Here is a 14,808-nt window from a genome sequence, read left to right as displayed (position 1 = left end):
AGTCACAGAGAGGAAACCTGCTAATTTTTCCATTAGTAGCAAGAGATCTTTTATATGCACCATCCCACAGACAGGATAACACATACCACAACCTTTAAATACCAGTTGTGATGGACTGGCTGGAATGAGAAATAGCCCAATTGAACCACCGATGGGGATCGATCCTAAACCGCCCCTGCCAAGGAAGTAAATATAAATGAATGAAATAAATGATAATATATTACGATAAACCGGCCTTGGTGGCGTCGTGGTTAGGCCATCGGTCAACAGGCTGGTAGGTACTGAGTTCAGATCCCAGTCGAGGCATGGGATTTTTAATCCAGATACTGACTCCAAACCCTGAGTGAGTGCTCCCCAAGGCTCAATGGGTAGGTGTAAACCACTTGCACCGACTGGTTCAACAAAGGCCATGGTTTGTGCTATCCTGCCTGTGGGAAGTGCAAATAAAAGATCCCTTGCTGCTAATTGGAAAGAGTAGCCCATGAAGTGGCGACAGCGAGTTTCCTCTCAAAATCTGTGTGGTCCTTAACCATATGTCTGACGCCTATAACCGTAAATAAAATGTGTTGAGTGCGTCATTAAATAAAACATTTCTATCTTTCTTTCTATTACGATAAGAACTGCAAGACTGCTTGGCTAAATGTATTGTCAACACATGGCACACTCTCAGTGTACATCTTCAGATAAAGATACACAAATTGAAAATTGAAACCTGACCAAGGAAAATTGCTATATTTACCAACCTGTCCATTAAACATTTTCTATATGTCCAGTTGCATAAACAGCGTTTCCAGTCCTACCAAGGAACATGTGTGACTTTATCAATGTCAACTTTCTACCTGAACAGCATGCAATGAATTAACAAGTTGTTTGTCGGTGGACCTAAATTCCTCCCTGCTGGAGGCCTGGCAATATAATGGCCAGCCACAAAATCTATCTGTTAGTGGTATAGTAGGCGGTATTCACAAACACAATCAAGGCACACACTAAAGTTAGGCCTTCATAACATGGTGGAACCAGCCCAAACTCAGGAGTGAATTTACCGGCCTTGTGGTGTCGTGGTTAAGTCATCGGACATAAGGCTGGTAGGTACTGGGTTAAGCATTCCGGTACCGGCTCCCATCCAGTGGGTTGATCTCTCTCACTAACCACAAAACCTGGACAGACAGACAGCCCAGATAGCTGAGGTGTGTACCCAGGACAGTGTGCTTGAATCTTCATTGGATATAAGCACGAAAATAAGCATAAATGAAAGAGAGAGAGAGGAGATAAAGTAAGGGAGATGAAGGGAGAGAGGATGAGGGAGGGAGATGGAGGGAAAGAGGATGAGGGAGTGAGATGAAGGGAGAGAGGATGAGGGGAAGAGAGATGGAGGGAGAGAAAGGATGAGGGAGGAAAGAGGAGGGAAGAGAGAGGATGAGGGAGGTAGATGGAGGGAAAAAAAGGAAAGAGGGGGGGGAAAGAAGGAGAGAAGAGGAGGAAGGGGAGGGGAAGGAGAGATGAGAGGGAGGAAAAAGAGGTAGGGGAAAAGAAGAGGGAAGAAAGGAGGGGAGGGAGGGGGAGGGAGAGGGAGAAAGAGAGAAGGGGGAGGAAGAGAAGAGAAGGAAGGGGGGAGAGAGGGAGGGGAGAAAAAGGAGAGAAAGGAATGGAGGGGGGAGAGAGAGGGAAAGAGGGGAGGGAGGAGGGAGAGGAAGAGGGAAAGAGATGGGGGAAGGGAGATGGGAAAGGAGAGAGGGAGAAGGAGAAAAAAGGAGGGAGAGGGAGGGAGAAAAAAAGAGGGGGAAGGGGAGGGAGAAGGAAATGAGAAAAAGGGGGGGGAAAGGAAGAAAGAAAGAGGACCTACAAAGGGGGGGGGGGGGAGAAGGGAGGGGAAGAAAAGAGGGAAGGAAAGAGTGGGGGAAAAGTTTTTTGGAAAAAGGGAAAGGGAAAAAAACAAAAGAAAATAAAGGGGAAAAAGGGAAGAAAGGGAAAAGAAAAAAGAGGAAAAGAAGAGGGGAAAGGGAAATGGGAAAGAGAGAAAGGAGGGGGGGAAAAGAGAAAGAAAGGGGGGAGGTGGGGGGGGGGGGGGGGGAGAAGAAAGGTGTGACTAGAAAAGGAAAAAAGAAAAAAGACAAAGGGGGGGAAAAAGGGGAAAGAAAAAAGAAAAAGAGGGGAGGGGGGAAAAAAGGTAAGGGAGGGGGGGGAGGGAAAAAAAAGAAAAATGGGGGGAAAAAAATGTGGGAAGGGGAAGGGAAAAGAGGGGGGAAAAAGAACAGGAGGGAGAGAGGAGAAAATGGAGGAAAGGGAAGGGGAGAGGTGAGAGACTGGGGGGGGGGGGGAAGGGGAAGGGAGAAAAAAGAGTGAAGGGAATAAAAAGGGGGAGAGGGGGAAGGAAAAAAAAAAGAGGGGGTGGGGAAGGGGAAGGGGAAGGAAAGAAAAGGGGGGAAGAGGAGGAGGGGGGAAATGAAGGAGGAGGGAAAGGGGGAAAAAAAGAAAGGGAGGGAGGAAGAAAAAAGGGGATAAGAAAAAAAAGGAAAAGGGGAAGAAAAAAAAAGAAAAGTAGGAAAAAAAGGGAAGCTGAAAAAGTGAAAGGGAAAAGAAAGATAAAAAAAATGGAGGAGGAGAGGGGAAGGAAGGGGGGAAAAAAAAAGTTAAAGGTTGGGGAAGGAGGGGGGGAGGGAGAGAAACTTTTTTGGGGGGGAAAAAAGAAGGGAAGGGGGAAGAAAAGTAAAATAAAGGGAAAGAAAACTGAAAGAGGGGGGGGGAGGAAGAGGAAAAAAAAAAGGAGGGGACTGGGGAAGGGGGGGAGAAAAGAAGGGGGGGAGGGGGAAGAAGAGGGGGAAGGGGGGAAGGCAAAAAGGGGAAATGGCCTTTGGGGAAAGAAAAAGGGGAAAGAGGAAAAAAGGGGGCAAAGGAGAAGAAAAAGAGGGGAAAGGAAGGAAGAGGGGAGAAAAACTCAGGGTTTGAAAAAAAGAGGGGGATTAGAAAAGGGGAGGAGAGGGGAGGGAAAAGGGGGAAGAAAAAGAAAGGAAAAAAGGAAAGTAAAAGGGGAAGGGTGGGGGGGGGGGGGGGAGGGGGAGAGAGGGAAAAGAAAAAGAAGGGGGGGAAAAAGAGGGAAAAAAAAAGTGGGGAGAAAGGGAAAAGGGGGAAGGGAAAAGAAAGGGGAAAAAAGAGAAAAGGGGGAAAAAAAAGGAAGGGAAGAGGGAAGAAGTTACCTAAGAGAAAAGAGAGGGAAGAAAGGGAAAAGAAGAAGGGGGAGGGGGGAGGAGGGGGGGGGGGGAAAAAAAGGGAAGAGGGGGGAGAAAAGAAAAAGGGACTTAATAAAAGAGGAGGAGGGGGAGGGGGAAAAAAGAAAAAGGAAAGAGGGTAGGAAGGGAAAAAAAAAGGGGAGGAAGGAATTAACTCAACATTGAATATCGCTAAAAAAAGGGGGGTGGGAAAGGAAATCTAGAAGAGAAGGGGGAAGGGGAAAAAAAGAGGGAAGAAAAAGAAGGAAAGGTGAGAGAAAAAAATTAGAAAAGGGGGGGGGGAAAAAAGGAAAGGAAAGGAGGAATTTAATAAGGGAAAGAGGGGGGGGAAAAGGGGGAGGGAAAAAGAAAGGTAAGAAGGAAAGGAAAAGGGGAAAAAGATTGAGTGGGAAAAAGAAAACAAGGGAAAGAAAAAACATAGAAAAAGAAAGAGAGAAAAAAAAAAGGGGGGGAAAAAAGAAGGGAAAAAGGGGGAAAGAAGTAGGGGAGGGGGAGAAAAAGAGGAAGGGGAAGGGGAGGAGAAGAAAAAAGAAGTAGAAAAGGGGTGGGGTTGAGGAGGAAAAGGGGGAAAAGGGAAAAGATGAGGAGAAAGGGGGAAAAAAAGGAAAGGGTCCTTCTCTAGGAAGGGGAAAGAAAGAAGAAAAGAAATAAGGGAAGGAAATTTTTGGGGGGACAAGGGGGGGGAGGGAAAGGAAAGGGGAAAAAGAAGGGAAGAAGAAGGGGAAAAAAAGAAAAAGGAAGAAAAGAAAAAAAGAAAGAAGGAAAGGACAAAAAGGAGAGGGATTTTCTTTGGGGGGAGGGGGGGGAGAAAAAAGAAAAAGGGAGAGGGGGAAAAAAAGGAAAGAAGAGGGGGAGGGAGAGAGGGGAAAAGAAGGAAAAAAACGGAAGGGGAAGAAGAGGGAAAGAAAAAGGAGGGAGGGGGATGGGAAAGGAAGGGAAGAAAGGAAAAAAGGGGAAAGGAAGAGAATTAAAGAAAGGGGAGAGGGGGGAAAAAAAAAAAGGGAAAAGAGAAGGGGAAAGTCCCCGAAAAAAGGGGAAAGAGGGGGGGACTTTGCGAGGAAAAGGGATTGGGGGAAGGAGAAGGAAAGAAGGGAAAGGAGGAAAGGAAAAAGGAAAGGAGAAGGAAGGAGTTGGAAAAAGGGGGGGGAGTTTTGAAAGGGGGCTATTGGGAGTCTAAGGAGAGGAAAAGAAAAAAGGGGAAGGGAGGGAGTGAAGAGAGAGAGAGAGAAAGAGCGAGAGAGAGAGAGAGAGAGAAGAGAGAGATACCGAAGAGGATTGAGAGAGAGAAAGAGAGGAGGGAGAGAGAGAGAGAGGGGAGAGAGAGGGGGGATAGGAGAGAGCGAGAGAGAGAGAGAGAATTAAGAGAGATTGAGAAGAGCGAGAGAGAAAGAGAGAGCGAAAGAGAGAGCGAGAGAGGAGAGAGAGAGAGAGAGAGAGATTGAGTGGTGTCATTAAACAAAAACAAACTTTAACAAGTGGTGTTGTTAAACAAAACAAACTTTAACGAACAAACTTTGTTTAAGCACACCTCAACACATTTTAATTATGGCTATTTGGTGCCTAACACAAAGAGATATTTTATGTGTACTACAAACAGGACAGTATGAATCACAGCCTGCGATGTATGTTTAATTGGAGCTTTGATTAGGATGAGTTAAAAAAAACTATAGTCAACTTACGACAATCGATCCTGCAACCAAATACACCATGGGACAAGAGCTATACCACTGAACTACATCCAACCCCAGAGCAAAAAAAAAAGGAAGGAAGGAAGGAATGTCTTCTTTAACGACACACTCAGCACATTTTAATTATGGTAAATAACCACATAGATAACGAGAGAACAAACACTCCATCGCCACGTAGTGGGCTACTCTTTCAGATTAGCAGCATAATAAAAAAATGTATATCCAGTATCCCACAGACAGAACAGTACATACCACTGCCTTTGTTACACCAGTTGTGGAGCACTGGCTGCAATGAGAAATAGCCCAATGGGCCTAAAGATAGGGATCGATCCGGGACCGACCGCGCAACAGGTGAGCACTTTACAATGCAAAAAAAAAAAAGGAGTGACATACTTCATTTCCATGAATGGTTATGACCTAATAGCTGAAGAACTGAAGAACTTAAGTTCATCATTAACATAGAACACATCTGTTGCAAACAATGAGCTTCACGGAGCTCTTCAAATTGAAGAATCCTTCACATAATCAAAGAGACAAAGACACAGTCTAGAAATCACAGTTATGTCAAAGGGGTAAAAAGGCCATGCATGATTGTCTCCCCTGCTGTGCGAAATAATACAGTGTTTGGTCCACTGGTTAAACAGGGGGACGTTATTTCCCTTTTTATGCCACTGGCTGTTCCCATTATGCAGAGAACCCTGGGTGTGATTTTGTTTGGTTGTCCCATGAAAGGCATTCCGACTGACTTGTTACGTGGACCTGTTACACGGGTTGTCGCTGGATTACTGCCATGTTTGTGGAGGGATGGTCCTTTCAGACATCATCACAGGCCTTTGACAACTTATGGGGGTGGGATGTAGCCCAGTGGTAAAGCACTTGCCTGATGTGCAGCCAGAATAGGATCGATCCCCTTCGGTGGGCCCATAGCGCTATTTCTCATTCCAGCCATCGATCCCCATCAGTTGGCCCATAGTGAGAGAGGAAACACAGGACTATTTCTCATTCTATCCAATGCACCATGACTGCTATTTCAAAGGCTGTGGTATGTGCTATTCTGTCCATGGGATGTCTAGGACTATTTCTCATTCTATCCAATGCACCATGACTGCTATTTCAAAGGCTGTGGTATGTGCTATTCTGTCCATGGGATGTCTAGGGTTATTTCTCATTCTATCCAGTGCACCAGGACTGGTATTTCAAAGGATGTGGTATGTGCTGTTCTGTCCATGGGATGTCTAGGGCTATTTCTCATCCAGGACTGGTATTTTTGAAAGGCTGTGGTACGTGCTGTTCTGTCCATGGGATGTCTAGGGCTATTTCTCATTCTATCCAGTGCACCAGGACTAGTATTTCAAAGGCTGTGGTACGTGCTTTTCTGTCCATGGGATGTCTAGGGCTATTTCTCATTCTATCCAATGCACCATGACTGGTATTTCAAAGGCTGTGGTACGTGCTATTCTGTCCATGGGATGTCTAGGGCTATTTCTCATTCTATCCAATGCACCATGACTGCTATTTCAAAGGCTGTGGTACGTGCTATTCTGTCCATGGGATGTCTAGGGCTATTTCTCATTCTATCCAATGCACCATGACTGGTATTTCAAAGGCTGTGGTACGTGCTGTTCTGTCCATGGGATGTCTAGGGCTATTTCTCATTCTATCCAATGCACCATGACTGCTATCATTCAAAGGCTGTGGTACGTGCTATTCTGTCCATGGGATGTCTAGGGCTATTTCTCATTCTATCCAATGCACCAGGACTGGTATTTCAAAGGCTGTGGTACGTGCTATTCTGTCCATGGGATGTCTAGGGCTATTTCTCATTCTATCCAATGCACCATGACTGCTATTTCAAAGGCTGTGGTATGTGCTGTTCTGTCCATGGGATGTCTAGGGCTATTTCTCATTCTATCCAATGCACCATGACTGCTATTTCAAAGGCTGTGGTACGTGCTATTCTGTCCATGGGATGTCTAGGGCTATTTCTCATTCTATCCAATGCACCATGACTTGTATTTCAAAGGCTGTGGTACGTGCTGTTCTGTCCATGGGATGTCTAGGGCTATTTCTCATTCTATCCAGTGCACCAGAACTAGTATTTCAAAGGCTGTGGTATGTGCTATTCTGTCCATGGGATGTCTAGGGCTATTTCTCATTCTATCCAGTGCACCAGGACTAGTATTTCAAAGGCTGTGGTATGTGCTGTTCTGTCCATGGGATGTCTAGGGCTATTTCTCATTCTATCCAATGCACCATGACTGGTATTTCAAAGGCTGTGGTATGTGCTATTCTGTCCATGGGATGTCTAGGGTTATTTCTCATTCTATCCAATGCACCATGACTGGTATTTCAAAGGCTGTGGTACGTGCTATTCTGTCCATGGGATGTCTAGGGCTATTTCTCATTCTATCCAATGCACCATGACTGGTATTTCAAAGGCTGTGGTACGTGCTGTTCTGTCCATGGGATGTCTAGGGCTATTTCTCATTCTATCCAGTGCACCATGACTGGTATTTCAAAGACTGTGGTACGTGCTATTCTGTCTTTTGGACAAATGTGGCAAGTTTCCTCTCTAAGACTATATGCTAGCATTAACAATTGTTTGACAGCCATGATTAATAAATCAATGTGGTCTAGTGGTATCATTAAACAAAATAAGCTTTCTGACAACTGACAACTGGCATAAACCATTTACAGGTTATGCAAAAAACCACCAAAAACCCCCCCCCCCACAAACCCCCCCCCCAAAAAAAAACATCAGGCAGTCCATGTCATTTAGTATAACCCATTATGAATATGTAAAGTATGTCCTAAATTTAATGCACGAAGAAAAATTAATTATACAAAACCAGACTTTTATTAGCAATTAATGAATAAAGTTTGTTTTGTTTAACGACACCACTAGAGCACATTGATTTGGCAAATGTCAAACATTTGGTAATTTTGACCTGTAGTCTTAGAGAGGAAACACACAAAATGTTTCATTAGTAGCAAGAGCTATTTTACATGCACCATCCCAGACAGGATAGCACATAACCACGGCCTTTGATATACCAGTTGTGGAGCACTGGCTGGAATAAGAAATAGCCCAATGGGCCCACCAACAGGGATCGATCTCAGACCATTGTACCACTGGGCTATGTCCCTCCCCATGCAATGGATGATGGAAGGAAGGAAGGAAATCTTTTATTTAACAATGCACTCAACACAGTTTATTTACGGTTATATAGCATCGGACATATGTTTAAGGACCACACAGATAATGGGTCAGCGGATCCATTGGGCTATTTCTTGTTCCAGCCAGTGGTCCACAACTGGTGTAACAAAGGCCATGGTATGTACTATCCTGTCTGTGGAATGGTGCATATAAAAGATCCCTAGCTAGTAATTGAAAAGAGTAACCCATGTAGTGGCGACAGCAGGTTTTCCTCCCTCAATATCTGTGTGGTCCTTAACCATATGTCTGACGCCATATAACCATAAATAAAATGTGTTGAGAGCGTTGTTAAATAAAACATTTCCTTCCTTTAATAAATCAGACTCCTCAATTTTTTTTTCATATCAAGGTCTGTGAATGACATTATTGTTGTCGGTGTCTGTACATTGAGACATTAATAAATTATCTGTCTATCTGTACATCCGCCCATCAGCCCGCCCATCTATCTGCCCACCTGATATGAATCAACAAAAAAACAAACACACAAAAATCACCAAGACCTACATACGTGTTCACTCTAGCAAGTATTAATTCAACTCAATAAAATTAAGTTTGCTATGTCATAAACAGAAGAAGACATTAATGATGTTCTAGCTATCAATTATAAATCAAAATTAATCAATTCAACTACACCAGTGAGGAAGGAAGTGGTTTATTTCACGACACACTCAAAACATTATATTTGAGGTTTTCTGGTGTCAGACATAATGGTCAAGGATCACACAGTAGGAAGGAAGGAAATGTTTTATTTAACAATGCACTCAACACATTTTATTTACGGTTATATGGAGTCAGACATATGGTTAAGGACCACACAGATATAGAGAAAGGAAACCCACGGTCGCCATTTAATGGGCTACTCTTTTCATTTAGCAGCAAGGGATCTTTTATATGCACCATCCCACAGACAGGATAGTACATACCACAACCTTTGTTACACCAGTTGTGGAGCACTGGCTGGAACGAGATATAGCCCAATGGGGCCACTGACTGACAGTCACCAGTGAGATGAATGTTTATAAAAACTTATAATTGATGGTAATGGGAAATGTTAACTATAATTGTTCTTGCATTTTAGATAATGGAATTGATATAAAAGAAGAAATATTTTATTTAACGACGCACTCAACACATTTTATTTATGGTTATATGGCATCAGACATATGGTTAAGAACCACACAGATATTGAAGGAGGAAACCCGCCGTCGCCACTTCATGGGCTACTCTTTTCGATTGGCAGCAAGGGATCTTTTATATGCACCATCCCATAGACAGGATAGTACATACCACGGCCTTTGATGTACCAGTTGTGGTGCACTGGCTAGAGCGAGAAATAGCCCAATGGGCCCACCAACGGGGATTGATCCCAAACCAACAGCACATCAAGCGAGCGCTTTACTACTGGACTACATCTCGCACCTGCAAAGTGATTATAACCAATGATGACTAAGCCCACAGCTAAAAGCCAGACCTGTCAACCCTCCCGGATTCCGCGGGAGTCTCCCGGTATTTGATCAAATCTCCTTTCCCCTGTGCGGGAGACAGTTTCTCCTGTTAAATGACATTTTTGTAAGCATAAAAAAAAAATCGATCCTCTTTTGTCAAAATAACATAAGGGAAGTAACTCTACCTTTTTTTTCTCATTCGGAAAATGTCGACTACTTTTGTTTTCTGAGAATGTAACAGGCCGAATTGTCCCGACTGTTTAACCTTTGCCGAAGTGAGATTTGTGGGATAGCCTATTTATATTGTTAAAAAAGCACATGGAGTTTATAAAATGATGTGTTATTATAATGTTTGTTGTCATCGTAATGGCTACGAAGCGTGTTGCCGCTAATTCAACAGGCTGTGTATTGACATTCAGTGTTGCATAAACAAAAACAAAAAAAACTATCCAATTTAGTTCTAATAACACCTCTGAATTGTAAAATGTCTTCCCACTGGATTACATAATGCAACTATGACGAATCTGAACTGCCAGACTCCCGAGTTGACAGCGATACACACGATCGTGACGATGCATGTTAAAATCACACGTCACAGCAAGACAACGAAAGACCAACTAGCTGTATAAACATACTTGTGTCAGTTAATTTTGTATGTTTGTGCAGTAAAATGTTGGTTATAAGGGTACTCTTCAAGAAATTATTTTTGTACAATTAAAAAAATGTTGTGTTTGACATTGACATAAAGTTACGCACGGAAATGGGTATAATTCCGGTATATTTCACACGATGTCCGTAATGAGGTTTTACTTATGATTAATCAATTTAATGAAAATACAATGTTTATTGCATCATTATAATGATTTTAAATAAGTACCACGCCACCGTTCCTCATTATAGTAAAAAACTGAATATTAATTTATAAGATTTATATAAATTTGTCTTTGGTACTTACACTAACCACAAATGATAATGTAACGCAACCTGTAAGGCTGTAAGTGTAATACCATAAATGTACTAAATAAAAAATTTATTTCTTGTTCATGTTCTTAACATTTTTGGATAAAATAATATTATTTTTTAAAATATGTATTAAATCATAATAATATTTAAACTTTAAAAAAAAAACAATGTTTTAAATTTTTTTTTTTTTTTTTTTTAATGCCAAGATCTAAGGTTAAGAAGTATATATGACATTATATAGTATTCATATAACTTATTGTAATACATTTTTTTTTAAATCTTGCGATTTTGGGTTAAATTGTGTGAATTTAAAAAATCTCCTGCTTTTTGACAAAATCTCCTGCTTTTTCAACACACACCTCCTGCTTTCTCTTGACTAAAGGTTGACAGGTCTGCTAAAAGCTGATGGGGGGAATGGCAAGTGTGTGGCACAGATAGCTACAAGAGAGAAGCACCTGTTGCGATTGGATAGACAAGAATTGGGATGTGGATGTGGAGAGCAGAAGAAGTTGAAAGATAGGAGGAGTTGCCATATTGGGAAGAAATGAGACGGAATTCAAAGGAGAGAAATGAAAGGGGGCAGTGGGATAAAATGATAATAATAATAATAATAAAAACAACAACAAAACCCCCACCCAATTCTCATACTAGTACACATGACATCATCAAGACTACAAGCGTACACGTATCTACACGTGAGTGGCCATAACTGACATCATAAAATGCAGAACAGCCATCATGGTGGCACCTTTTGTGTGGACATTTTTTAGATTTATGTTCAACAGTGCAGTAACAATCCCCATGAGTAACAATGTTAGCTGAGGTCGTAAACTGTACAAGAACAACATCAATCTGTTAATGACTACACACAAACCTCGGTGCCATGGTTATGATCCCACCAGCTATCTTTAACTTAATAATGTTATCTCAGACCAGGAAGAAGAGAGAAACAACATAACCTGTTAGCATTAACAAGACCACACATCACTGATGACTGAGCCTCCAAAGGAAAGGAATGTGGATTTAATGGCACCTTAGCACATTGTTCAGTTAGTGCTTATTGAATGTCTAGAAATGTTCTTCAACCTTTTCTGTCTGGGGTGAAACTTAGCCTGATGGTAAAGTGCTCACAAAGCGATCTTAACACTAAGATTACCTTAACTACAGTTATGCATTTTAAGTGACCATAACTCACAACATAAAATGAAGAAGTTAAAGTTGGTTTTGTTTAATGACACCACTAGAGCACATTGATTAACTAATCATCGGCTACTGGATGTCAAACATTTGGTAAATCCGACTCGTAGTCATCAGGAGAAACCTGCTACATTTTTCCTGATGCAGCAAGGGATCTTTTATATGCACCATCCCACAGGCAGGATAGCACATACCACGGCCTTTGATATACCAGTCGTGGTGCACTGGCTGGAATGAGAAATAGCCCAATGGGCCCAACAACGGGGATCAATCCCAAACTGACCGCGCATCAAGCGAGCGCTCTACCACTGGGCTACGTCCCATCCCCTTAAAATGAAGAACAGGTGGCACTATGCACATCAACTACATCAGGTAATTATGCATTTTAGGTGACCATAGTGCTAAGATTGCTTCGTGAATTGGGGGCCTGATACTGTATCAATTTGGGCTCGATCTCCGTCGGTGGCACCATTGAGCTATTTCTCGTTACAGCCAGTGGCTCCACACCTAGTGTATCAAAGGTCATGGTATGTACTATCCTGTGTGTGGGATGGTGCATATAAAAATTCCCTTGCTGCTAACCCAAAAGAGTAGCTCATTCGGGGTCCCCCACCCCCCCCTTCCCCTGCCTGTTCCGAAAAAAATAATAACAAGTTTTGGTTCCCCCCCCCACTTTTGGGTTTTTTAAACAGGGGGACGTTTTTTGATTTCCCTTTTTTTTTTATGCCACTGGCTGTTCCCCCATTATGGCCAGGACCCTGGGTGGTTGAATTTTGTTGTGTTTGGTTGTTCCCCCTGGAAGAGGCAAATTCCCGGAACATGACCTTGTTTACGGGGACGTGGAAACCCTGTTTTTCCCACGGGGTTATTTGGTCCCCCAGGGGGGGCCTGGAAACTTGCCATGTTTGGTTGGAAGGAATGGGGTTCCCCTTTGTTTTACAGACATCCATCACAGGCCGCCCTTTTGACCAACTTATGGGGGTGTGGGGCCAAATGTAGCCCCAGTGGGGTAAGCACGTTTGGCCATGGTTTGTTGGCAAAAGCCCCAGAATAGGGAATCGGCTCCCCCTTCCCCCGTTGGGCGGCCCCATAGGCCGCCTATTTCTTCATTCCCAGCCCTCATCCCCATCAAGTTTTGGGGGGCCCCCCATCAGTGAAGAGAAGAACACAGGAACCTATTTTTTCTTCATTCTATCCATGCCACCCCCCATGGGACTGGCTATTTTCCAAAGGCTGTGGGTAATGTGCTATTCTGTCAAAATGGGGTCATTGTCTAGGACTTATTCCCTTCATTTCTATCCAATGACAACCAATGGACCCTGCTATTTCAAGGCACATGGTTTAAACTGTGCTTCAATTCTGTCCATGGGATGTCTTTGGGTTATTTCTTTTCCCCTCATTTCTATCCCAGTTGGGGCACCCCAGGACCTGTAATTTTTTCCCAAGGATGTGGGGTTATGGTGCTGTTTTCTGTCCCCCCATTGGATGTCTATGGCCTATGTTTCCCATTCTATCCAATGCAAAACCATGACCTGGGGGTATTTCAAGGCCTGTGGTACGGGCTATTCACCCTGTTCCCATTGGGGTATTTCCTAGAAAGGGCCTTATTCTCATGTGTCCTACTATCCCAATGGCACCCCATGACCTGGCTATATTCAAAGTGCTGGGTGGGTAAACGTGCTATTCTGGTCCCCAATTGGGAATTTGTTCTTTTAAGGCTATTTTCTCATTCTATCCCCAATGCCACCCATGCCTGGTTTACTTTCCCCAAAGGCTGTGGTTTCACTGCCTTGTTATTCTGTCCCCCTGGGATGTCCCCTAGGCCTTTAATTTCCCTTCATTGCCCATCCAATGCAAAACCATGACTGGGCTAATGTTTTCAAAAGGGCCCTTGTGGTACAGCTATTCTTGTTCCCATGGGATGTCCCTAGGGCCCTATTTTCCCATTCACCAATTGCACGAGGACTGGTCATTTTTCAAAAAGGCTTGTGGTACGTGCCTATTCTGTCCCATGGGATTGTCCTAGGGGCTATTTCTCATTCCCGTATTCCCTAGCCCAAATGCACCATACGACCGCCCCTAGTTCAAAGGCTGTGGTAAAAATGTCCTGTTCTGTCCCCCTGGGCATTCCCTAGGGCTATTTTTCCTCAGTCTATCCAAATGCCACCATGCACTGGGCCTATTTCCAAAGGGGCCCGTGGGTAACGTGGGCTTATTTTTCTGTCCCCCATTGGGATGTCCTTAGGGGGCTATTTCTCAGATTCCTATCCAAATGATGCCACCATTACTTTGTATTTTCAAAAGGCTGGTAGGGAACGTTGGGGGCCGGGGCCCTGTTCTGGTCCCAGGGGAAATGTTCCCCCCCCTAAAGGGCCCTATTTCCTCATTTCTATCCAGGTGCACCAGAACTAGTATTTTCAAGGCTGTTGGGGGTTATTGCCTATTTCCTGTCCCATGGGTACTTGTCCCTAGGGCTATTTCTCCCTCAAAAATTCTAATCCCAGTGCCCGGAGAATCGTCATTTCAAGGACCTTGGTTGTGCTGTTTCCGGTCCCCCAATGGGTATGTCCCTAGGGCATATTTCCTCATTTCGATCCAAAATGCACCATGAAACTTGTGTATTTTTCAAAAGGCTGTTGGGGGTAAACTGTGGCTATTCCTTGTCCATGGGATTCCCTAGGGTTTTTCCTCATTTTCTATCCCCAATTGGGCAACCATTAACTGGGGATTTCAAAATGCTGTGGGGTTCACGTGCCTATTCTGTCCCATAGGGATGTCTAAGGGGCCTATTTTTCCCCCACCCCTCATTTCTACCAATGCACCAATGAAAACCCTGGGTATTTTTCAAAGGCTGTGGTTAACGGGGGCTGTTTCTGTCCCATGGGGATGGTCTAGCTATTTTAATTTTCTCATTTCTATCCCAGTGCACCATGACCTGGTATTTCCCAAAGACTGTGGTAACGTGCCTATTCCTGTTTCCTTTTTTGGGGACAAATGTGGGCAGAATTTTTTTATTTTTTCCCCCCCCTCTAAGACTATATGCTACATTAACAATTGTTTTTGACAGCCAG

General features: G+C 43.5%; 1 protein-coding gene across 5 annotated transcripts in view; it reads right to left on the bottom strand.

Moving 5' to 3' along the window:
* LOC121387613 (tensin-1-like) overlaps positions 1–832 on the bottom strand; it is a 231,028-nt gene extending 230,196 nt beyond the window's left edge. For all 5 annotated transcript variants that reach the window (XM_041518772.1, XM_041518777.1, XM_041518778.1 and 2 more), the window contains exon 1: positions 744–832. In XM_041518772.1, the coding sequence (XP_041374706.1) occupies positions 744–758 (15 nt within the window). In that variant the 5' untranslated portion in view covers positions 759–832. The remainder of the gene's footprint in view (positions 1–743) is intronic.
* Between the last annotated feature and the right edge of the window lie 13,976 nt (positions 833–14,808).

This window comes from Gigantopelta aegis, chromosome 13, assembly GCF_016097555.1.
Source record: "Gigantopelta aegis isolate Gae_Host chromosome 13, Gae_host_genome, whole genome shotgun sequence".
Classification (NCBI taxonomy): domain Eukaryota; kingdom Metazoa; phylum Mollusca; class Gastropoda; order Neomphalida; family Peltospiridae; genus Gigantopelta; species Gigantopelta aegis.
Note: the sequence above shows the minus strand (reverse complement) of the source record. Positions and strands in the feature narration are given on the sequence as shown.